General features: G+C 38.9%; 1 protein-coding gene across 2 annotated transcripts in view; it reads right to left on the bottom strand.

The window, feature by feature from the left end:
- Positions 1-21127, bottom strand: part of jag1a (jagged canonical Notch ligand 1a) — a 40995-nt gene extending 19868 nt beyond the window's left edge. For both annotated transcript variants that reach the window (XM_067440931.1, XM_067440932.1), the window contains exons 1-9: positions 20825-21127; positions 20198-20506; positions 10624-10681; positions 7719-7976; positions 6685-6745; positions 6070-6200; positions 5686-5805; positions 1071-1184; positions 140-253 (exon numbers count right to left, since the gene is read on the bottom strand). In XM_067440931.1, the coding sequence (XP_067297032.1) occupies positions 140-253; positions 1071-1184; positions 5686-5805; positions 6070-6200; positions 6685-6745; positions 7719-7976; positions 10624-10681; positions 20198-20506; positions 20825-20896 (1237 nt within the window). In that variant the 5' untranslated portion in view covers positions 20897-21127. The remainder of the gene's footprint in view (positions 1-139; positions 254-1070; positions 1185-5685; positions 5806-6069; positions 6201-6684; positions 6746-7718; positions 7977-10623; positions 10682-20197; positions 20507-20824) is intronic.
- Positions 21128-24197: the final 3070 nt, after the last annotated feature.

Genomic DNA, 24197 nt, shown 5'->3' with positions numbered 1-24197 from the left:
TTACTTAAATTCTTCCAAAGCGGACTCGGTTACCACGGAAATTGGATTTTTGGACAAACACAGGCTGACTCAAAGAAAGAGAGGGGAAGGCGCAGTGCTGGAGAGGAGGCACAGAGAGGGGTAAAAAAGAGACACTCACCAATGAGACACGTCTTTCCGGTCCACTGCACCGGGCAGATGCACTTAAAAGCGTCCACCAGGTCCACACACACGCCGCTGTGATTGCACGGGTTTGGACTGCAGTCATCTTCATCTGAGGAAGAGGGAAAACCCAGAGGAAATTGGCATCATATTTTAAGAGACGTCTAAAGGTCTGAGTTATGTTTCATTTAAAGGGTTAGTTCACCCAAAAAGGAAAAATCTCTCATTAATTTCTCACCCTAATGTCATTCGACACTCGTAAGACCTCCGTTCATCTTCAGAACACAGATGAAGATATTTTTGTTGAAATCTGATGGTTTAGAAAGGCCTTCATTATAACGACTTATATAGTGATGGGCCGATTTAATAACAAAGATTCAAACGGTTATGAATCAGCGAATCGATTCATGATTTGGATCGCCAATGTCACGTGATTTCTGCAGTTTGACACGCGATCCGAATCATGAATCGATTCACTGATTCAAAACCGTTTGAATCTTTGTTTTGAAATCGGCCCATCACTATATAAGTCGTTATTTAGTTCTTTTTGTGCACAAACACTATTCTCATGGCTTCATAAGATGATTGTAGAGCCGCTGTAGTGAGATGGGCTTTGTTTCGACGTCTTTAGTGCCTTTATGGGTCTTGAGAGAGGAAATGACATTGGTGTCAATGAAGGCCTTTCTGAGCCATCAGATTTCAACACAAATATCTTCATTTGTGTTCTGAAGATGAACAGAGGTCTTACAGTTGTCGAACGAAATTAGGGTGAGGAATTAATGACAGAATTTTTGGATGAACTAACCCTTTAATGTTCTCTTCCAAACGATATACTAATTGTATAGTTCCTTAAAGCTGCACTGTGTGACATTTTCTTACGGGTGTGGAACGACATTAGGGTGAGGAATTAATGACTGAATTTGGCTTACTGATATTGCAGGACGGTCCTGTCCAACCTGGCGCACACTGGCACTCAAATTCCTGACTGGACTCCACACAACTGCCTCCGTTCAAACACGGCTCAGACAGACAGGCGTTATCCGCTGATATAGAGAACCAGAGAGAGAGATGTTATAATGTCGTGCTTACACACAATCAAAGCAAAACTGAGACAGAACAGTGTTTTATGAAGGAATGCATAAAATACACAGACATTCTACCCCAAAATAAAACACATGGACCACACATTGGCCAAACAATGACAAACTCTCCTTCTGTTCAAGCAGCACTAGGCCTGTTTCGTGTCATTTTATGGCTCCACGCTCTCTTTCTACACACGTAATAGAGTTATTTAAAAGCAAATCAATATTTCATGTCTATTTATTTCATTAGTTAGTAGCCACTTCAGTTCAGTTGCTATTGTTCTAGTAGCACTAAACTATTAAAAATCTTTATTGTTAATATAAAAAAAAAAAAATTAGATAAATATTAGATGATAAATTCAAGTTTAAAGTGTTTAAGTTAAGCTTAAATAAGTACTAAAGTTATTAAAACTAAAGCGAAAATAAATGAAAGCTAAATAGAGATGGAATGAAAATATAGAAAATAAACATTTACAGGGTTAGTTCACCCAAAAATGAAGTTGATGTCATTAATGACTCTCCCTAATGTCGTTCCACACCCGTAAGACCTCCGTTCATCTTCAGACACAGTTTAAGATATTTTGGATTTAGTCCGAGAGCGTATGCAAGTGTATGCACACTATACTGTCCATGTCCAGAAAGGGAATAAAAACATCATCAAAGTAGTCCATATGAGACATCAGTGGGTTAATCAGAATCTCTTGAAGCATCGAAAATACATTTTGGTCCAAAAATAACAAAAACTACGACTTTATTCAGCATTGCCTTCTCTTCCGGATTTGTTTTCAATCCTCAAATAAAGATTCAAACGGTTTTGTATCAGCGGATTGATTCATGATTCGGATCGCGTGTCAAACTGCTGAAATCACGTGACATTGGCGATCCGAATCATGAATCAATCCGCTGATACAAAACCGTTTGAATCTTTATTTGAGGATTGAAAACAAATCCGGAAGAGAAGACAATGCTGAATAAAGTCGTAGTTTTTGTTATTTTTGGACCAAAATGTATTTTCGATGCTTCAAGAGATTCTAATTAACCCACTGATGTCTCATATGGACTACTGTGATGTTTTTATTCTGGACATGGACAGTATAGTGTGCATACACTTGCATACGCTCTCAGACTAAATCTAAAATATCTTAAACTGTGTCTGAAGATGAACCGAGTCATTAATGACATCATTTTCATTTTTGGGTGAACTAACCCTTTAATTATAGAGTTATCATGATTAAACTGACTTTTTTACATCATCTTCAGCCGTTTTCTAATCTATGCATATGGAAGTCTTCTGTGTTTGGAAAGCTTTACTGAAAACTGCAGTTCACCAGTTCAGAAATCACGGGGCATTTTGCTAAGCTTTTGTTAACCGAGGGGGGTGAAGTTTAGCAAAGGGTCAGCTGAATGTTAAATTGACAGAGAGAAGAATCAGTATCAGTTTTGTTGTATCAAAATCATATTCTCTTAAGAGTTCACAGGCAGTCAGGCAGGGTCACGTCTTGGTTTTCCCCCTTTCAATCTCCCAGTCACTCCCTCTCTTCGGTCTATCGCTCTTTATCAGATCAGTCAGTGGACGGGAAAGCCCCTTTGGCCTTTCTCACACCGAGCAGAGACCACCAACAAAAACAGAGGAGTGTAGCGAAAGGCTGTGAGCATTTATTTCCAATAAGACACGACAAGAAACAGGGTAAACAAAGAACCGACGCACACCAGAACAAAACGAAAACAGCAGAACAAGAAAATCTCTCTATTATTGAGTCCAGGATGGCCTGGTGAAGTGTGTTTGACAGGAGACACATCATGCCAAACCAACCAGAGATATTTTTCCAACAAACATATGCGATAGAGCGTGCACACTATGTGATGGATTTTTTCTGCTCAAATCAAATTAATGCACACTGCATTCTTTGGCTTGGCCGGGACACTGACTGCTTGATTGGTATTTCAAGTGTGTGCGTGCATTTTTGGCAGGGCATCTTCTCTCTTTTACCGACTGAACAAATCTCAGACAGATCACAGAATCCAGGATGAATCGAAAAAGAGAAATATGCAACACTGACAAGCAGGGTCCAAAATGAACCCTCACCAAGTGCCAAATGTGAGTAAAAACTGGCTTAGACGAGTAAATATAATTGAGTTTCTTGCCAGTTGGACGGTATGAACGGCAACATGATACATGCTTAATTCGACGACTTGATGATAAGCAACACGAGCGATTCGTATCAAAAACATACAAATCATGCACTCAAGAACACATCTGTCAAACCATTGATGAACAACTTTCTTCTCTTTGGAAAATTCGAATCAATCAGTATTTTATCCAGGCTACTTTTTCTCCTAGCCTAGAAATAGGAGAAATCTAGAAATCTAGAAATCTAGACGCACCCTAGCGGCAGCAAATCTAATCTGCCGCGAGTGTCGTCTAGCAACTCTCAATACCCTTCTGAGCTGTATACGCCAAACTCTGGTCGGGCCAATCACATCGCGTATAGAGTCGGTGGGCGGGGCCATAATGACGGCCGAGTTGCGTTTGCGTGCTTCTCGTAAACACAGAAGCTGGCGAACGGCGGTTTTTCGAATCAGCTTTGACCGCGACTCTGGAAGACTTGGAGTTAAGCTTTTCTCTGAGAAAAGAACAAAGAACGGCACTGAAGTCATTCTTAAAAAGGGAAGATGTGTTCGAGTTTTGCCGACCGAATACGGCGAATGTTTAATCTGTCAACTAGCTCTGCTTCACCTTCGTTGCTCTGGTTGGTTGTAGCGCTATCCTATCGCGTGCAGAGGGAGTTTGAAAGACAACCGCTTATCCCGCCCCTCGGATTGAGCTGTCAATGGTGAGTTTCCAGACCAAACATCTTGATGTTGGTCTGGCTTGTCAGGCTATTTTTCTCCATGAATGTGGAATATTCCTCTCATCAAATACATACACTAGTGTCCAAAAGTTTGGGGCTAGTTTTTCTTTTTTTTCTAAATAATTAATACTTTTGTTCAGCAAGGATGTATTAAATTGATTAAAATTGACAATAAAGACATTTATAATGTTTCAAAAGATTTCTACTTCAAATAAATGCTGTTCTTTTTCTTCAAATAAACTTAATATTCATCAGAGAAATCAAGAATCCTGAAAACATGTGTCATGGTTTTCTTAAAAATATGAAGCATCATATTAAACTTTCCAACATTGATAATAAAATATATTGTTTGTAATATTTCACAGTAATACTGTTTTTACTGTATTTATAAATAAATGCAGCCTTGGTGAGCAAAAGAGAGTTCTTTCAAAGATATTTTAACAATCTTAACGACCCCAAACTTTTAAACTGCAGTGTTAATATGGAGAAATAATACTCTAAGAGCCAGATGTCTAATAGCTGGCGCCAGCGCAAACCCTTTTTTGGCATTAAAAAAACTACTATCAGGATATTACTAAAGACCAACTGTGAAAAATTAGTGCTGAAAAGGCGTGGACAGGGTTATTTTGCAGCTGACCGTAGTCATATGCATTTGTAGGAGTTTCCCTTTCAGAAACAAAATTAATGGGAGGAGAGTATTTAAATAGTACATTATGCAAGGTGATTTACTAAGGTTTGCGGTCGTCAATTTACTGGTATTTGCTAAATTATTAACCGCCAAAAAAGCATGTCTTAAACCAGATGAATCTAAACTATTGTGTTGGTCATTATGGTAATGATCCGGCTGCGTCTGCTTTAATGTGTGTGTCGTCAGTAGATCACGCGCAGAACTTTCCACTCCAGTCTGCGTTTTTATGGGATTGCGCTCTCACATTAATTTGCCCTGTTTAGTAAATCTGGCCCTAAATGAACGAAGCTGAGCTCATGTCACAAAGTTCAATCAGGAGTCCATGCTACTCCCAGTCCTTGTCCCCACGCCCATCCTTTTCTTTTTTTATACCGAATGCTTACAGTGGACATCGCTCATGTGAGGTGTGTCTGTGTGTGTGTGTGTGTGTGTGTGTGTGTGTGTGGGCTGGTAATCACTACGTTATGGGGACAAAATGTCCCCACAAAGATGGCAATATCCGAAATCCTTGTCCTTGTGGGGACATTTTTTGGTCCCCATGAGGAAATCTTATAAATCATACAGAAGGAGTTTTTTTGAGAAAGTAAAAATGCAGAATGTTTTTGGTTTAGGGACAGGGGCAGTGTAGGGGGATAGAAAATACGATTTGTACAGTATAAAATCCATTACGCCTATGGAAAGTCCCCATAAAACATGGAAACACTACATCTGTGTGTGAGGTATGTGAGGTGTGTGTGTGTGTGTGTGTGTGTGTGTGTGTGTGTGTGTGTGTGTGTGTGTGTGTGTGTGTGTGTGTGTGTGTGTGTGTGTGTGTGTGTGTGTGTGTGTGTGTGTGTGTGTGTGTGTGTGTGTGTATGTGTGTGTGTGTGTGTGTGTGTGTGTGTGTGTGTGTGTGTGTGTGTGTGTGTGTGTGTGCACCCACCTCTCTCACAGTTCTGTCCAGAGTAGCCATCAGGACAGGCACAGTGGTATTTGTCTGGTCCGGTGTTACTGCAGGTGCCGCCATTGAGACAAGGCTGCCGCGTGCCACAGGTGTTCAAGTCTAAACCAGATAAAACAACTCAACAAATGAGCAAAGCTGAACAGAACAGAACAGAACAGAACAGAACAGAACAGAACAGAACAGAACAGAACAGAACAGAACAGCATAGAATAGAATAGAAAAGAATAAAATAGAACATAACTGAATAGAACAGAATAGAACAGAATAGAACATCATAGAATAGAATAGAATAGAATAGAATAGAATAGAATAGAATAGAATAGAATAGAATAGAATAGAATAGAATAGAATAGAATAGAATACCTTTGTCACAGAGCTGCCCTCCCCAGTTGGTGTCACACAGGCATTGCCAGGGTTCTCCGCATGTGCCGTGCACACAGCCAGGATGTGGAATACACTGGTCACAGTACTCTCCCTGCCAGCCGTACAGACACCTGTGAAGAGCAGAACATCACCTCTGAACAGAAGACACACACCTTTCATAACACTGACGTAATGCGGCTCTGTTGCAATTCCTAGTGAGCTGCCGACATAGAAAGGATTTCAGATATTATACTTCAATGCTTTTTGCATTCGCTCGCAAACGTTCACGTTCGAGAAACTTTTGCGAGTGAATGCAAAGGCATCAAAAAAATGTTTTCTCCCATCTCATATTTTTTCCATCACCATGTGAGTTTAGGAGTTCCTCAGAATGCATTATTCATTATCTGTGCCTTTCTGAATTAGGTATTTGGCTCTGAGCACATCCCTAATAATGAGTAGGCCAAAAAAAGGCTTTGTTTGGGTCTACTTATAAGGCTGTATGCTTTTTAGTTAGCATGCTTTCTTTATTTGGACAATAGACAGCGAGTCAGCTCACCTGATTTTGGAACAGAGTCATTAAGAGAGTTTTCTATGTAAATAAATGCTGTAAGTTACCTGCAGTCTCCAGGCACTTTACAGGAGCCATGCTCTGTGCTACAGCCCTGCTTACAGATCGCTGAGAAAACAAGAGAGAAAGAGGAATATGGTTACTGCTATCAGCTCCATCTGTGTGATCTCAGCAATTCTCTCTCATCACGCCACTTCAGCCGCTCTGAACACCATCACACACACTCTGCCAACATGATGTCATTTCTCCTCCCCTCTACTCATGTTTCTTCATGCGGGAATGACTGATGGAATAAACACTATTACAGAGATAAAATCCAGCCTAATACTGTCGCAAACCCACACCGTATCAAACACTAACACACACTGGCCGTCAGACAGGATGCTGTGTGTTTGTGTGTGTGTGTGTGTGAGACAGAGAGAGCCAAAGCTTTGTAGTGATAGTGACATTCTCAAATAAAGATATCCCCGGAGGTCAGTCTGACCAAGCCTGAATACAATTCCCACACTTTATAAACAATTCTCTTAAAAAAATAAACGTTTGCAACCGAGTAAAAAAGTCATAAATTGTTACAAATGTAAAAATTTACATTCAGTACATAAAATGTACATTACTTTACATAAACATAAAGTTTATTAATTGTATTTCAATTTTTTTACAAATAAACTATATTATATATTTCAAAATAAATATATTTCAAATAAATGCTGTTATAAAACTTTAATGAACTTTCTATTCATCAAAACAACTTTTTTTCCACATTGATAACAATCATAAATGTTTCTTGAGCATCAAATCATCATATCAGAATGATTTCTGAAGGATCATGTGGCACTAAAGACTGGAGTAATGATGATAAATTCAGCTTCAATCAAATAAATAAATTAGGTTTTAATTGATATATTCAAATAGAAAAGAGTTATTTTAAAATGTAATAATATTTCACAGTATTGCTGTTTTACTGTATCTTTGATCAAATAAACACAGGTCTATTCTGCCCCTAAATGTTTGAACGGTAGTGTACATCTAGCATAATCCATAAATATGTCGAATGACCACTATCAATGCCCCGCCCCCTTACCAGTGTTGCATTCTGGGCCAGCCCATCCCTCCAAGCAGGTCTTGTTGCCATTGTGATCACAGGTATAGTGGCCGAAGAAGTCATCTCTGGGCCGACAGAACTTATTGCAGCCGAAGCCGAAATAATGCTCGTCGCAGGTCACCCGAATCTGGTACTGGAACTGAGCCACGGGGCCGTTGTGCTTCAGAAGCTGCCACTGACGGTTTGGGTTGATCATGCCCGACTGGACCGCTTTCTCTATTACTTGTCCATTAATGCCTACAGGAGAGAGAGAGAGAGAGAGAGAGAGAGAGAGAGAGAGAGAGAGAGAGAGAGAGAGAGAGAGAGAGAGAGAGAGAGAGAAAGAGAGAGAGAGAGAATTAGAGCAGCTGTGGTTTAATTACGCTTGTGTTCGGTGAAACTACACCACTATCTTACACAACTCTGACACGCACACACACAGTGTGTTTGCAACAAGCGGATTTGTGTGTACTGGCTTTAAGGTGAAAGCTTTCTGATATGGTATGACCCCATGTAACACAAAAGGAGAGTTTAGGCTGAATGTCTATAATACACAACAAAAATGGAGGATTTACAGTCCACATAATGATAAAAAGCACAATTAAAGTATTTAATTAACATAGTTAAAGTCTTTTGAACAGCTCAGCATGACAGATATAATCCAAAATGTTATCCTTTGATCCTTTTTGGAGCTTGATAGTATAAATCGCCAACTAATTTTGTTGTTTGGAAATAGCAGCTCAAAGACTCTGCTTAAAGCGGCCCTATTTTTACAAAGTCTTCAACATATTTCGTTTTTGGAGTCCATAAAACAGGTATTCATGCTTGAACGTTAAGGCACGACTGCACTGCACGGCGAGCTGGCGGCGATCTCACAACACAAAGACTGGAGCTTTCAATTTTGCTGCTATAGCTTCAGATGCAAAAAATAAAGACAAAAATATGTGTGCAAATGATTTGTTGAAAAGCAGAGAACAGTAACCATTCCTTTCAACAGAAACAACCAGAGGGAGAGAGAGAGACTGTGTGCGTGTATGTGTGTGTGTGTGTGTGGTGTGTGTGTGTGTGTGTGTGTGTGTGTGTGTGTGTACGCTGTATGTTTCCAGCCACTGTGCTATAGCCTAATAATACTCGTAGATCGAGTCTGTGATGTGGTTGTGCTTGTGCATGATTTGGCAATAGGGGACAGTCATACGCTAAGCCCCCATAAGCATGCTTAAAACGATCGTACGGTCAGGAGGTGCTCTTAACGTGCTCGGCTCGTTTCGTTTCGTATTTCCTCTCACACGCTGCAAGCCACGACCATACGAGCATCCATAATGTCTACACGATTTCTCCCGAGAGAAAAAAATCGTCTGCGAGTTCGTACGACTTCAAAAATTGCACCCTATATTAACTGAGACTTTCAACGCACTACTAACTAACTCAACCAGGCGTCTCCCCTTTATTTGCATGTGTCTTGGATGGGAATTATTGAAATGGGCAATATTGTGACGTGTTCGTTCCTGGGAGAAAACTTGAGACTATAATGGAAGCGTTTCAGGGAGTGACATTGATATAAGAGAATAACTCCCACTGGAGTGACTTTGTGCTTTGCGTAACTTCTTCATGCTCAAACAGCAACATCACACACTACAATACAAAACAGATTTTTTCTTTAATATCTGTTTTATGGTGTTCATGTGTAACATGAGGATGAAAAAGTAAATAATGATTTTTTTAGGGTGAACTGTCTCTTTAAGAGCGGTGTACTATATTCTTTGTTTACTATTGTTTTTATGTGCAGAGAAATACCGTAGTAATTTTTTCAGGGCAGGCCAGTATCCAGCACAGCGGTGAGGTATTTGGTCGAAGGGCTATAAATTGTGAGAGGAGCGTGTGAAGTGTGTGCGGCTCGTGGTTTAGGGGAACAGAACTAACTGTCCTGACCCAAACCTGTCCTTCAGAAATACATGGAAAGGCATCAGTGTCAGGCTGCCAAACCTGAGATCTCACTGTTACCTCTGCTCGCCGTTTACCTGAGAGCGAGACGGACCCTCACACGAAACATCACACCATTGTGCAAGAGGGAAAGCTGTCATCGAAAATAACATTTACATATATAAAATGAAGGAAAATAACAGCAAATAGTATGCACCGTTTATTAATTATGCACAGTATACTATATACTGCAGAATTAGTATGAGTATTATTATTAGCATGAGAATTAGTGAGTACTTCACCTTGAAAACTTGAAAAATTAAATAGCAAATAAAATAGTGCTGTTTCATTTACTAGTGTGTGTGTGTGTGTGTGTGTGTGTGTGTGTGTGTGTGTGTGTGTGTGTGTGTGTGTGTGTGTGTGTGTGTGTGTGTGTGTGTGTGTGTGTGTGTGTGTGTGTGTGTGTGTGTGTGTGTGTGTGTGTGTGTGTGTGTGTGTGTGTGTGTGTTAATGAACTGTGTGCACTACAGAAGCTGGACCAGTGCTAAAGGCTACTTGACATGTTGGTGTTAAATACAAGTAAATATTTGCACTCCTGTTCATACTGAATGAAATAAATAATGAACACACATATTACACACGTTATCTTTGTTTGTGTACAAAGCTATCAAAATTAATAACCCAAATTTCAAACTTTTTCAATGCTCTCATTGTGTGCATATCTCATGCTTATAAAAAATGTGTTTAAAAAGACTGATGAATGCAAGCAGGTGCAGGCAGCGGTTTGGTAACAGGATGTGTTTGCCAGCCATCCACAACACACACACACACACACACACACACACAGACGCACGCAAATACACACAAACAGCATGCAGCTTTTACACACATCTCATTGTCACTCTCTGACTGTTCTCTCTTCAAACGTACAGAACAAAGTGTGCATGTGTGTGTGTGTGTGTGTGTGTGTGTGTGAAATACTTACTGCCAGTGCTTGAGTCATTGTTGAAATCCAAAGCCTCCACAATCAACGTATATGACCTCTGAAAGAAAGAAAAGACATATGAAAACATCAATACACACTCCCAAGAAATCACCTAAAATCTTCACATGTTCATCTTATTTTCATTCACAATGATCCAGTGTAATACAATAAGGACGACCCAGTGGCCTGCAGTTAAAAATAATAAACCGCTGATCATATAATAAATATTCCACCAAAAGGTTTTCACTAATTGTAGAGCTAAATGGTTAATTATCTGCAGGAAACCAATCACAATTAAATATGCAAATTATATACCTTAATTTCAGAATATTCTACAAATTTAAGTCTATAGGATTTAAAAGTTTAACATTTAAAAAGTACCACAAAAAGGTTAACATTTAAAAGTATACTTTAATATTAAAGTATAAAGTTTACAAAAACCAAACACAGTTACACTACCTTTCAAAAGTTTGAGGTTAGGATATTGTATTAGGTGTATAGGATATTCATCATCAAGGCTGCATTTATTTAATCAAAATACAGGAAAATAAACAGTAATATTGTGAAATATTATTACAGTTTAAAATACCTGTTTTCTTTTGTAATATATTGTAAAATGTAATTTATTCTTGTGATTAAATCTACCTTTTCATCATTCCTCCAGTCTTCAGTGTCACATGATTCTTCAGAAAGCATTTTGATATGATATTTTGATGCTCCAGAAACATTTATTATTATTAGCAATGATGAAAACAGTTGTGCTGCTTCATCATTTTGTGGAAACTGATACTTTTTTCAGCATTATTATGAAACATTTTCAAAAGAACAGCATTTGCTGTAAACATATTTTGTCTTCACTCTTCACTCTCATTATTCAGCAATTGAATGTGTCCTTGCAGAACAAATTTTTTATGAAATTGATGTCATTAATGACTCACCCTAATGTCGTTCCACACCCGTAAGACCTCCGTTCATCTTCAGACACATTGTCTTCTCTTCCGCATTTGTTTTCAATCCTCAAATAAAAATTAAAACGGTTATGAATCAGCGTATCGATTCATGATTCGGATCGCCAATGTCACGTGATTTCAGCAGTTTGACACGCGATCCGAATCATGAATCAATCCGCTGATTCATAACCGTTTGAATCTTTATTTGAGGATTGAAAACAAACCCAGAAGAGAAGACAATGCTGAATAAAGTCGTAGTTTTTGTTATTTTTGGACCAAAATGTATTTTCGATGCTTCAAGAGAGTCTAATTAACCCACTGATGTCTCATATGGACTACTCTGATGATGTTTTTATTCCCTTTCTGGACATGGACAGTATAGTGTGCATACACTTGCATACGCTCTCAGACTAAATCTAAAATATCTTAAACTGTGTCTGAAGATGAATGGAGGTCTTACGGGTGTGGAGCGACATTAGGGAGAGTCATTAATGAAAGAAATTTAATTTTTGGGTGAACTAACTCTTTAATAAGCCTGAAACTATCTATGAAACAAAGTTTGAATGCATTCAATGCATTGGAGTTGAATTAACGCTGAACGTTTATACACTGGGTTTATAACAAACATTTCCAGAATGTGTGAGGAACATTAATACACACTAATGATTGATCACTCTTTGCTTTATCAGAAGACATCACTGAACTACTTTCACTATCTCGATTAAAGATAAGTAACAGGACAGACAGGAGAGTAAAAGAATGCATGAGAAAATCTTCAAAACAATGTTTGAGGAAAAAAAACTGAAACTAACAGAAACTGTTTTGAGAAAGATTCTCAGAATATGAGTCTGATTCTGAGAACAGAAAGCAGAAACATTCACTCTGTCAGTGAGATGATGACCTCACGTCACACACACACCAACAATGCCAGCTCTTCCTGCCTCTGCAGTCTGAGGGATCTATGGGCCTTTATGAGCCCTAATCTACACACACACACACACACAAGCGAAGGTAAATTCAGACGAGTGTGTGTAGATTAGGCTGGAGCTGTACGCATACAGGCCATACAAAGTTCAAACTCATACAGAAAGACACTGGATTCATCTGCAAGTGACACCTCAGTGATTTGAACTGGAGACGGTCTGAGAAAGACATGAAGAACCTCTCGAACAGCACTCTCTTCACACACTCACAGAGATATTTGTTTGACCATATTCAATATTTATATATCTCTATGTGTATGCATTTAATCTGTAATGACTTAAAGGTCCCGTTCTTCGCGATTCCATCTTTCCAACTTTAGTTAGTGTGTAATGTTGCTGTTAGAGCATAAATAATACCTGTAAATAGGGATGGGTATCGTTAAGGTTTTAACGGTATTACTACTCTTACCGATACTGCTTATCGGTCCGGTACTTTAACGGTATTCTTATCGGTACTTTTTGAGATTTTATATATATATATATATATATATATATATATATATATATATATATATATATATATATATATATATATATATATATATATATATACGCACACACACACAATTAACAAAAATACACAGCCTACACATGCAGTGCTTTCATTTCAGGAAGAATTCTACTAATCAAATGTAAAATAACACTGTTCATCATAAATAGCCAAATTAATGCTTATTAAAGCTGAAGTTATTCATGCAAGAGCTGTGAGTGATTTTCTCTTTGCATTTGGTTGTTTAATTCGCAGTAATTCGTCAGCATGTTTATTTACACTGCTGCCTCTTTAAGACAGACGTGCAGATCTATAGGCGACTGATAATAGGCAGATGGACTATATTTTCTCCTGACTATATCCATAATAACTACGTCCATTTTAGACACAAATTGTGTTGTGTTTAAGAGACTCTCCAAGCCGTTCATTTTGCCATAGATGTTTGTGTACATTTGATCGTTTAGACGCGAGTGTGAAAACGAAAGTGTAATTTGCTCGTCTCGTTTGCGGCTGTTTCAGAGCGCGCGCGTCGACTTGGGAACAATCTCTTGCGCACATTTTTGTGCATTTAATCGCTCTTTTTATTATTAAACGCGTCCCACAATTTACCAACAGTGGCTAGACTGTATTTTACAACTATCACTGATCGTGCTGATTCTGTCATTACGTTTGAGTTTGGAGAAATGACAGCGTAGGCTACTGCTGCAAAGGGAATTAAGTTGGGCTAGACATAAATATTATTATTATAATCTATGGAAGACAAAATCTAAAATAAAAGCAGACTATCACAGATCTAAAGTGTAACCAGGCTACGTTTGAATGTTTGGTTCTGTCCTCGGCTGTCGTTTGCGGAGCTCTCTCTCTCTCTCTCTCTCTCTCTCTCTCTCTCTCTCTCTCTCTCTCTCTCTCTCTCTCTCTCTCTCTCTCTCGTCACGTGTATTTTCAAAAGTACCGACAGCAGAACCGATAACGTCCGAGCTTATCGATACAACGGTCTTTCAAAATTCAGCCCCGGGGCCCGTTTAATACCGGTTTTCGGTACCCATCCCTACCTGTAAAATTATAAAGCTCAAAGTTCAATGCCAAGCGAGATATTTTATTTAACAGAAGTTCCCTTTCAAAGCCTACAGCGAACGGTCGGTTTGGACTACACCGCTGCACTTCCTGCAGGACTGACGTCACTAGAACCGTTTGTTCCTCCGCCCACAAGTACACGCAAAATAGGGGGCATGGTCTCGTTGCTCTCCCACGTGGAGAACAAGGGGGTAATCTAGCGCTCGGAAAGCGTTCCACCCCTAGGGGCTGCCATTGCTAACCAAGCCATCACCTGCTGTTAGCATCCCATTGACTCCCATTCATTTTTGAGTCACTTTGACAGTGAATAACTTTACATCTGAGGCGTTTAAAGACTCCATTTGTCCATTGTTTATTTCTAAAGAAACACGACAATGTATAAAAGGCTCCATTACCTTGTATCTTACACTATCGCCCCGCAGAAGCTGTTTTTGTAAAAATAGGCTAACGATTGCGTCATAACCAACGCGACCCTGTCGCACAGTTGAGAAATTACCGTATAGACCTGAGGAGACGCTCGCAGGCAATCTTTTACTGTCTATGAGACAGTCGGGGGGACGTGGAGACATAAAGTCTGATAAAGTCAAGGGGGAAGAATGAGGAGAAGCCCATAGTGAGCCAAAAGCAACGGGAGCAAATATTTAAACATTGCGATTCAGCTTTCACTTTCCACATCTACTAGAAGACCTACAGCTGTCCGACAGGAGGCTCACGTCACATCTTCCTCCTCAAGCTCAGTCTGAGCCTGCGCAGTTCACTCAGCCATCAGGAAGTGAGTGCCCCTAGGTTGACTTCATTCTTTCGCCGTTGACGTCAATGGGAACGCTCGGTCCATTTCTTTTACTGTCTATGGTGGAGAAGAGCTCGATCGCCCCGTTATGGTAAGAGGCGGGACCTTTCCGGGCAAAGTGTGCTAAGCTGCTGTCCAATCACAACACGGGAAGCGCTGGCCCAATCAGAACTCGTTACGTGTTTCTGAAGGAGGGACTTCATAGAACAAGGAAATCATCAGGCCGTTTTTAGGACAGAGTAAACAGCGCTGTACAGACAAGTCAATTGTGTGAAAAATACTGTGTTTTTTTACACGCGAAACATGAACTCGTGTTATATTACACACTGTAAACATAATCAAAGCTTCGAAAACACGCGAAGAACGGGACTTTTAAATCGATAGTTCTTTCAGTAAGAAAAAAACGTAATTTCAACCAAATAGTCATTGTAACCAATGAGATTCCAAATGTTTAAAATGTTTTTCACTGATTTACCAGAATTAAGAAGATTTCATTCATATTTTCCTCTATATGCACCAACATAAATAAAAAGCAATGAACAGCCTTATTTAACTACATATTTTTTCCAAATTTCACGAACTGAATCATTAAAACAGACAGTTTGATTCACAGACCTAAATCAAACTTACCGTTTTTCCAACACCAGATATTAATTTTCTTTCTTTTTTTCTTCTTTTTTAAAAATTATAGCATTGTGACTATTCATTATATTGCACAGCCCTAATCAAAACGTTAAACTTTTAAAACGTAGATGTTCACAAAATACTTTTTTACAAACCTTTAGGAGTCGCCATTTTTCAACGAGCTGATGAACGAGCAGGAAGTTATTATGAGTGTGAGATCAATATTTGGATCTGAAAATCTATCAAATGTAACAAAGAACCTTATACCCTATACGGTGAGAATGGTTCTTTGCTTAATTTAGGGCATATTAGACAAAAGTAGGGCTGTGCGATATAGAAGAAAAGTGCGATATGCAATTAAATAATGCAATATTCGATATTGCAATTATTATTGTGTAAAATCTATTTAAATCATATTTTTAACAAATTACTTAAAAACAGAGAATTAAACCATTTGCGTTTCACATTCTTTCTGAGAAAAGAAAGCATCGCTACAACTTCTGAAAGTGACCAGCAGGGTCGTTCACTTTTCAGCGTGTGTGTGTGTGTGTCAGACAGCAAGTTATTGTTTTTCACAAATTATTGCATTTAACTCTTTTTAACATCAAGCAAGTCCCATAAGTAACAGTTGTGTGCCCAGTCTATTCTCTGATATGCATCGACCTAAAACGGACACTTTTCTCAATGTTGAAGTAGCCTTTTAAAAACATGCAGATATTGCATGCCGTTGCAATATGCATATTGCGATATGTAACGTTACATTTGCAATATTTCGATAATTTCGCAGCCCTAGACAAAAGTGAAGCATGAAATATCTACAGTCCAGTCAAACACAACTGAGTTGAAGCTCTCTAGTCTTCAGCGTCTCCAAGTTCACTAACAGCGGGACACTGGTTACCAAGACACCGTCCTAAACATCCATACACACACCCTGCATTTTCATCTGACCACTGCTGATGATGCAAAAACGAACAACAGACAGATCGGAACACACACACACTCATGCAAAGACCCCCTGCGTTTCTTTGTGAACCCGCTTTGTTTTGAACCGCCATCCCACAATCCAGCATCGAGTTCAATTGCTAGGTAGACTTGTGATGGAAAAGAAAGCATGCAAGATGACAATGTCTAATTAATGTCCATTCAGAGCGGCTGTGAGGCAGGTCTAGCCTGTTCTGATCCACGTGGGCAGGGGGTGAGATGTTTGAGTGTGGCTGCCATGGAAACGGGCCCTAATTGGACTATCAGACTGACTCGCTTTGACCTCGTATTGACGGCTCGGTCTTATGAGTTGTGAAAGTAAACATGGGCTTCGGCGAAAACAATTCCACCATTCAGATTGAGAAATGAGAAAAATTGACATCAGAATCAGATCAGCATCAGGCGCCGTTCTAAAAAAGTAGTGGTCGACTGATAAAGAGATTTTCAGTGAGTCTAGTGGTTGACCGACTGACTTTGAGTACAGAGTGCAGGTAAATGTAGCCCAAAACTGTTTTTGTCATGACAGTGTGAACGGCACAAACCACACCGAATCTCTTTTTGATTCTGATTTGGGCCACTTTCATATGGGGTCCAAAATCCGATACAGGTCAGATGTTTTGCAATACGACCTCCGTCTGAACAGTCATACTATTCACGTGACATTTTCGTCACTCAAGAGCAACATTTGTCACAATTCTGGTGCTCATAGGAGTCACTTCAAAGATTTCTTATCCCTGATGCTATCAAGATGTGAAAGTAAGTAGCCACGTTTACAAGCACACTTTTTTGTCATTCCGATTAAATTAATTCCGATTGAAAGATTCAGTGGACTGTTTACATGAGATGATATCTAAACCGATCTGTGGTTTACATGAGCTGACTTTCAATCGCAATCATCACAGAGCAGTTTGTCTGCCGCTTCAGAAATGTCGACGCTGTCCTCTCCAGCAGCTGAAATGTGTTCACGGATGCCATAGAAACTCTCAACGGCCACCAGGACTTATAAGGTTTCATAAACGCTTTATAAAAGCTCTTTATTTGTTGTAAAGTGTAATCATCTCAGAAAAAAATTCTTCTGTCGGGCACAGTTGAAGTAAAAAGTGCCTGGGACAAACGCTGTCAAGATGAGAGGATGTAGCCAGATGTCCGTGTCATTATGCAAACATTATCTTCATAACTTCTTATGAAATAGAAAGTTTACCCCTCAGAAAAATGTACTTTCCTCTCAACACTATAAGCCTGTGTGTGAGCGCGGCGCGCGGTCAGTGGTGAAGGCGCGCGCTGTGTATCGCGTCATAAGAACGCACACTGAAAAGTAATCGGGTCAGGTCGTTTACATGGCTAAATTTTTCATTTGATCGGTTCATGAAAAGGTTTATCCCACCCCTCTCAAACCGATTACAATTTCATTCGGTTTGGGCATTTTAATTCCGATTGAGGAGTTTATATGGAGCATTTTCATTCGGATTGGACTTTTAAACCGATTACAGTGCTCCATGTAAACGCACCTAGTGTTGCGTCAGAACTTAAAAGTAGTGACAGCTTTATATACAAGCAAAACACCACAGATGTTTAAAAACTCTGCTGTCTTTTTTCGCATCCACATTCACTGTGTTCAGCGGCAGATCACACCGTTTATAAACTTGCAATCGCTTACTTTAATGTTCTCCTTTAATGCTCCATGACAACTTTTTATCCATCTTTTGTGTATGCAGTTCAGTTTAGGACCATAATATGTTCACACTGGAATCTGATATTAGCCATATTTAAAACAACAATGTGAACAGCTATACAAAAAATACATCAGATCTGAGCAATCCATTGAAATTGAGCCGTGTGAACATAGCTTTTTTAAAGCTTGTATATAGGCCATATATTTATATATAGGCCTGTATATCACATCACACTATTTAATAAATAATTTTAACAATTTTTGCAACAAAACATATTTATTTGGCATTATATTCACAAAAATAATTAAATAAATCGGTAACATTAATAAATAAAACATTATTTAAAAATAAATAATTGTGTAACATTAGCAACACTTCAATCATATTAATTACCGTTTTGTGTCCAACGACGTTGTAAAAGCAATACCTTTGTGCAGCGTTTACTGCAGTAAAGTTGAGCAAGTGGATCTCTGAGCTGTGTGAGTGCGGGGAGGCGGGGCTAATTTGCATATTCATGATTCTGCGTAGATTAAATGAAGCACAGGTGTAGAGTTATATTCAAGCTACTTTTTTAAGGCATTAAGACATTTTTTCTCATCCAGGAAAAAACTTTTTAATGTCATTTTGGTGATCAAAGATGCGTTTTAAGAAATATTGATTGCCGGGGGACATTAAACTTGATTAAAAATATGTCAAATATAAAGATTTATAGTTTCTTGATTTTGTAATCCTATCCTTGATTATGTCTAGATTACGGAGGAAGGTGGTCTGTCACTGGTCAATATCAAATGTGACGTACATAAAAAAATTGCTACACTTATTTTGTACAATCTTTACTCAAAATCACCCCAAAAATGTGCATTATTCATTGACAAGGCTGTCAGAGAAGCACTTTTGCCAGTCAAGTGTACATGATTATCAGCCAATGGCAATCATTGCAACACGACTGTATATTGCTCAATCATTTTGGACTAATAAAACAGCTTGGGTGGTCAGTTGGCCACCATCTGGCCATTTTGAAATGATCAGCATGAGGCGATAATCATGTATTCTTGTGAATTTCAAGAAAATATTTTGTAGTGTTGATTTTATCATTTGAATTTGTTTTATTTCTGCATACAGCACTCGGTCCTAGTTATCCATATCAGAATTGGCCAAATAAAAACCTCATATCTAATGCATGCTTAGTTTAGGTTGAATTACAGAATGCGTCTCAAATCATGTGCACCAACCAAATTACCAGGCACGTTTTGGACATACAATGCCCACAAATACTGTCTAGGTAGGTAGGCAGCTCTCTAGGTTTGATTAAGAGATACAAAGATAGAAAGTATTTTCTTTCTAAGGTTTATCTTGGTATCCTTAAATGATCAATGGTGGCCCTGACTGGATATCTAAAGCCGTTTCCTGTGGCCATTGTGTGTTAAACAGCCTCTGAATGTCCATCAGTATGTGCTGGAGATAACCTCAGGTGTTTAATAACGCATTGTCCTGCTTTTTTTGAGAGGATACTGGCGGAGTGGGCTGGCTAGGGTGGGGTAACACACGACCCCTGTCCAACCTGAGCGTCATCATGCAGGAACGCCATGGCACAGAGCACGTGAACGGGGCCAGAACCGAGGCTCACAAAACAACAGCTTGTAACCAGAATCCTGGGAAATGTCGACTGAGTGTTTACAAACAGAATGTGACGCTGGATGCCTCATGGAAATGGTAAGGCGTATATGTATGGGGAGACCGGGGCAAATTTTGTCACAGAGTTTCACGACCTGCTATTGATGGCATGTTGTCACAAAAACTTCACTTTTTTTCATGGTCAATACAGTGTGTGGATGTTCAATAACGTCTATTCTATACAGAAACTGACGACCGAAGAAGAAATATGAACTGTAGGCTACTAAAGTGTGACAACTAGCCCCGGTCTCCTGTAATCCCATGTTCAGCCGACTTGTTTAATCAGATTATGATTTCCCAACGTGTTTGCTAACAAATCAGCTTTTTCAACTCACCGGCCACGCGAAACTGAAGGGGAGCACAATCCTCGATTTATCGCTCGTGTTGTCGAGGGGCTTGACAGAAAAAGTATTCCCACCGATAACCGGAGTAGATCCGCTTCCGTAACTGCACGGGCCTCCCGAAGACACCCGCGACTGATACTCCTTCAAACACACGCGGAAAAACGTATCGCACTCGTCCGCCGTGCATGTGCGGTCCGCCGCGGCGCGAGCGCCGTCACAGCACGCGCCGCTCTGCAGCTCCCCGTTCACGTTCTGCATGGACAAAACCTGAATCTCAAAATGCCCCGATGCCTCACACACCTGGAATAAAAACATACACAAACAGTTAATATATTATTGTCAAATCTATCTATCTATCTATCTATCTATCTATCTATCTATCTATCTATCTATCTATCTATCTATCTATCTATCTATCTATCTATCATTTGATGTTGTGTGGATAAAGAATTAAAATCTGTCCCCAAAAAACTTGAAAAGAACAACTCTTTAAAACTTTTAAAACTAAATGTGAGCTCCAATAAAAACTTATAGATGTTTCAAATCTATTTCAATAAATTAATAAATAAATGTTCTGATAGCATCATCATCACATAAAGCCGAAGCGCATGCACGTACCCGCATCCACAGGCACCGCAAAATCACATGAACGGACAGCACCGCAAAACTTGGACTCCGTCTCAGGATCATGCCTCGTCCTCTGTCTGCCTGCTCGCTGTGAAACTAGAAGTTCAGCCGACACACGGCTCTCATATAGTGCCTCATGCACGAGGACAGAGCCGCTCGGATCCAATAGAGGACAGATACCCTGATGCCCCTTTAGAGGCTCTATTATCCTCCACTCTATTCTTGTATTGTCCTTCTGTTTTTACAACAATGCCCACGGGCTGGAGAGGAAAAGCTGCGAATGCGTCTGAGCGAACGCTCCATCTATACGGCGCGTTCACGGAGGAGGGGCGTGGCCATCATTCGCGATTCTTACATATTCATGAGTGGGTGGGGCCAGCGATGAAAATAACATCCACCTTGTTTTCCAAAGCAATTTTTGTCGACCAAGTGTACTTATTTAAAATGTATGTATGTATGTATATATATATATATATATATATATATATATATATATATATATATATATATATATATATATATACTATTTTGCAGCCCATGTTTTTTCTCCACTACACTCAAAAATGTAAGCCTTTTTTAAGATTTGTACTTTTTTAAATGAATAGTATAAAAGTACATAACAGTATATATATATATATATATATATATATATATATATATATATATATATATATATATATATATATATATATATATATACACACACACATATATATATATATATATATATATATATATATATATATATATATATATAATTTAAAATAATGGCAAGACTGAGCCTTAGTCAGGGTGCATGCCATTTAACTTTTTCCACATTTTTTACCACAATTTTTGCAGCCATGTTTTTTTCTCCAATAAAAATAATAAAGCATTTGTTTCAATTAATAGTAAAATTAACAAAATAAGTACAAAAACTACAACTTAAAACATTTTGTATAAATCTTGAACTTAAATTTAAACATATTTTAATTTTTTTAATAAATATGAATCACATACATTAAATTCCCCTGTTCCATTAAGATGTATACATTATATTATTAAGCTCTAGTATTTGTTTATTTATTTATGAATAATATCAATATGACTACTCAATATGGATAATATGTATAAGGATTGTTCGATTCAATTTGATGGAATTTTACAATCTTGAAAAAAAGTGTCAGACATTTTGTTTTGTTCCATTGTCTAAACAATCAACACCAAGTCTCAGTAAAAGAATCCATTCAGCTGACTGTACGTCTAACCCTTATAGTGTCCTCTTCATTCATGCAAATTTCAAATTAGTGTCTGCCCTTCAGAAAGCATAGACATGATCTCTGACAGTTTTTCCCATGAGCCTGCATAGACGTTATCTGCGCATCAGCATGCCAAAGACTGTCAGTCTGAATCGTATTAGGCATCGCTCTCTGACCTCCCTTCCTGCACGGTGTCTCTGCCTTATTGCATTTTTGGTACTTGATTGCATTCTAATGAGGTTCATTCGCTACACATTTCGGCACAAGTTGCCATTGTGACAGTCCTGTTTATATGCATATATTATTCATGAGCAAGAACCATGAATACCACAACACAGGACCGCTGCTAGTTCTCCATTGTTTTTGCCACAGAAACGGCCTCAGTCTTTTCATGCCTGTAATGGCAGCTGGTCGGAGACGGCTCTTTCTCGGGACGACAAACTGCTCTTTTCAGAGCTAAACGTGAAGCGGTTAATCATCTCCCAGTCCGCGCTAGAGGAGTCCCTAATGAAAGGAACATGACAGGAATAGGGGGGATGGAGAAGAAAGGGAGATCAGGAGGGGAATCTCCTGTGAAATAAAGATGGAGGAAGGAGGGGCTGATAAAGGTGGGGGTCTTTATTTTTAAATTAGAGCAGCTGGGTCTCACTCTCCTTAAAGAGCGGTCATGAATAGATTATGGCACAGGCCTAAACATGAGCCGCTCATCCCCTCCCTTTGGACACGCCCCCTCGGCCTCTGCATTACACTGACAATGAAGAGAGCAGGTATGATTCAACCACACATATAAACCATTAATCGCGATCACTCGCATCCAAATAAAAGTGTCTGTTTACGTAATATATGTGTGTGAATGTGTGTAATTATTATGTAAATTATAAACATACACAACAACAAAAAACATGAACAAGGAACCATGGTTCAGTAAGGGGTCGGTGATATTTCTTCTGCTCACTCAAGCATTTACTTGATAAAAAATACACTAGAATATTGTGAAATATTATTACAATTTCAGTTTTCCACTTGAATATAGTGTCAAATGTAATTTATTTCTGTGATGCTAAAGCTGATTTTCAGCATCATCACTCAGGCTTTCCGTGTCACATGATCCTTCAGAAATAATATCTAATCTAATATGATGATTTGATAGACTGGGTAAACCCAGGCCGATCTGCCGGGGAACAGAGGGACGTTTTCCACGGTTACCTGATTTGCCCTGTCACGGTGAGGGTAGGGTTTGGGGGTGGGATCGGGAGAAGGGGATAGTTTTTATTTAGTGATTTATAATCACCCATCAGTTTGAAAACACCCACAAATTTAGAAACGCCCACACTTGTTCCGCAGAGACCCCATACTCACAGATCAGGCTGGAAACCTGCACATATTTCTATCCTGCTTCTGTTACTAATTTGCACAAACTTATCCACCTGCCTCGCTACTGTCGGGTTTAACACAATGACGGATAGAGAAGCGATAGATCGTTGGTCTGATTGGTTGAAGGACCGTCCAATTTTTATTATTATCAATGTTGAGAGCATTATTATTGCAAATTTATATCTTTTGGAACATCATAAATGTCAATTTGATCAATTTAACGCATCCTTGCTGAATTAAAAGTTTAAATCACAAACAATCAACCAATATCTTTTTAGATAATCTATCTTAATATTTGATTTCTTGTAGCAGATACATTTTCCAGGACTGAAAATACGTTTTTTTTTATGTCCGTCCCGTATTTATCAGCTTCTCAAAGTGCCATTTTAGCCTTACGTGCTGAAAATACATGAAATTTACTCAAGCAAGTTATCAAATTTCTTAAAGCGTTAAGAATCCCTTTTATTCTCCAGCTCGACTCAACAGGTCTCTCGAGTGGTTAGGAGTTGCCAGTAGGGGCTTGTGATGGCGCTGAGGAGACAGAGATGTGCGCAAATCTTTCAAGAGAGAAAAAAAGTTTTTGAAATGTTTGACAATGAGCAGTTAAAGGTGCACTATGTAGTATTTTTGCAGTAAAATATCCAAAAACCACTAGGCCGGTGTTATATATTTTGTACAGTTGAGTACCTAAAATATCCCAAATGTTTCCAACTATTTGTAAATTGTGAGAAAATTGTTATTTTAACAAAGGA

Source organism: Pseudorasbora parva, chromosome 4 (assembly GCF_024679245.1).
Source record: "Pseudorasbora parva isolate DD20220531a chromosome 4, ASM2467924v1, whole genome shotgun sequence".
NCBI lineage: Eukaryota > Metazoa > Chordata > Actinopteri > Cypriniformes > Gobionidae > Pseudorasbora > Pseudorasbora parva.
Note: the sequence above shows the minus strand (reverse complement) of the source record. Positions and strands in the feature narration are given on the sequence as shown.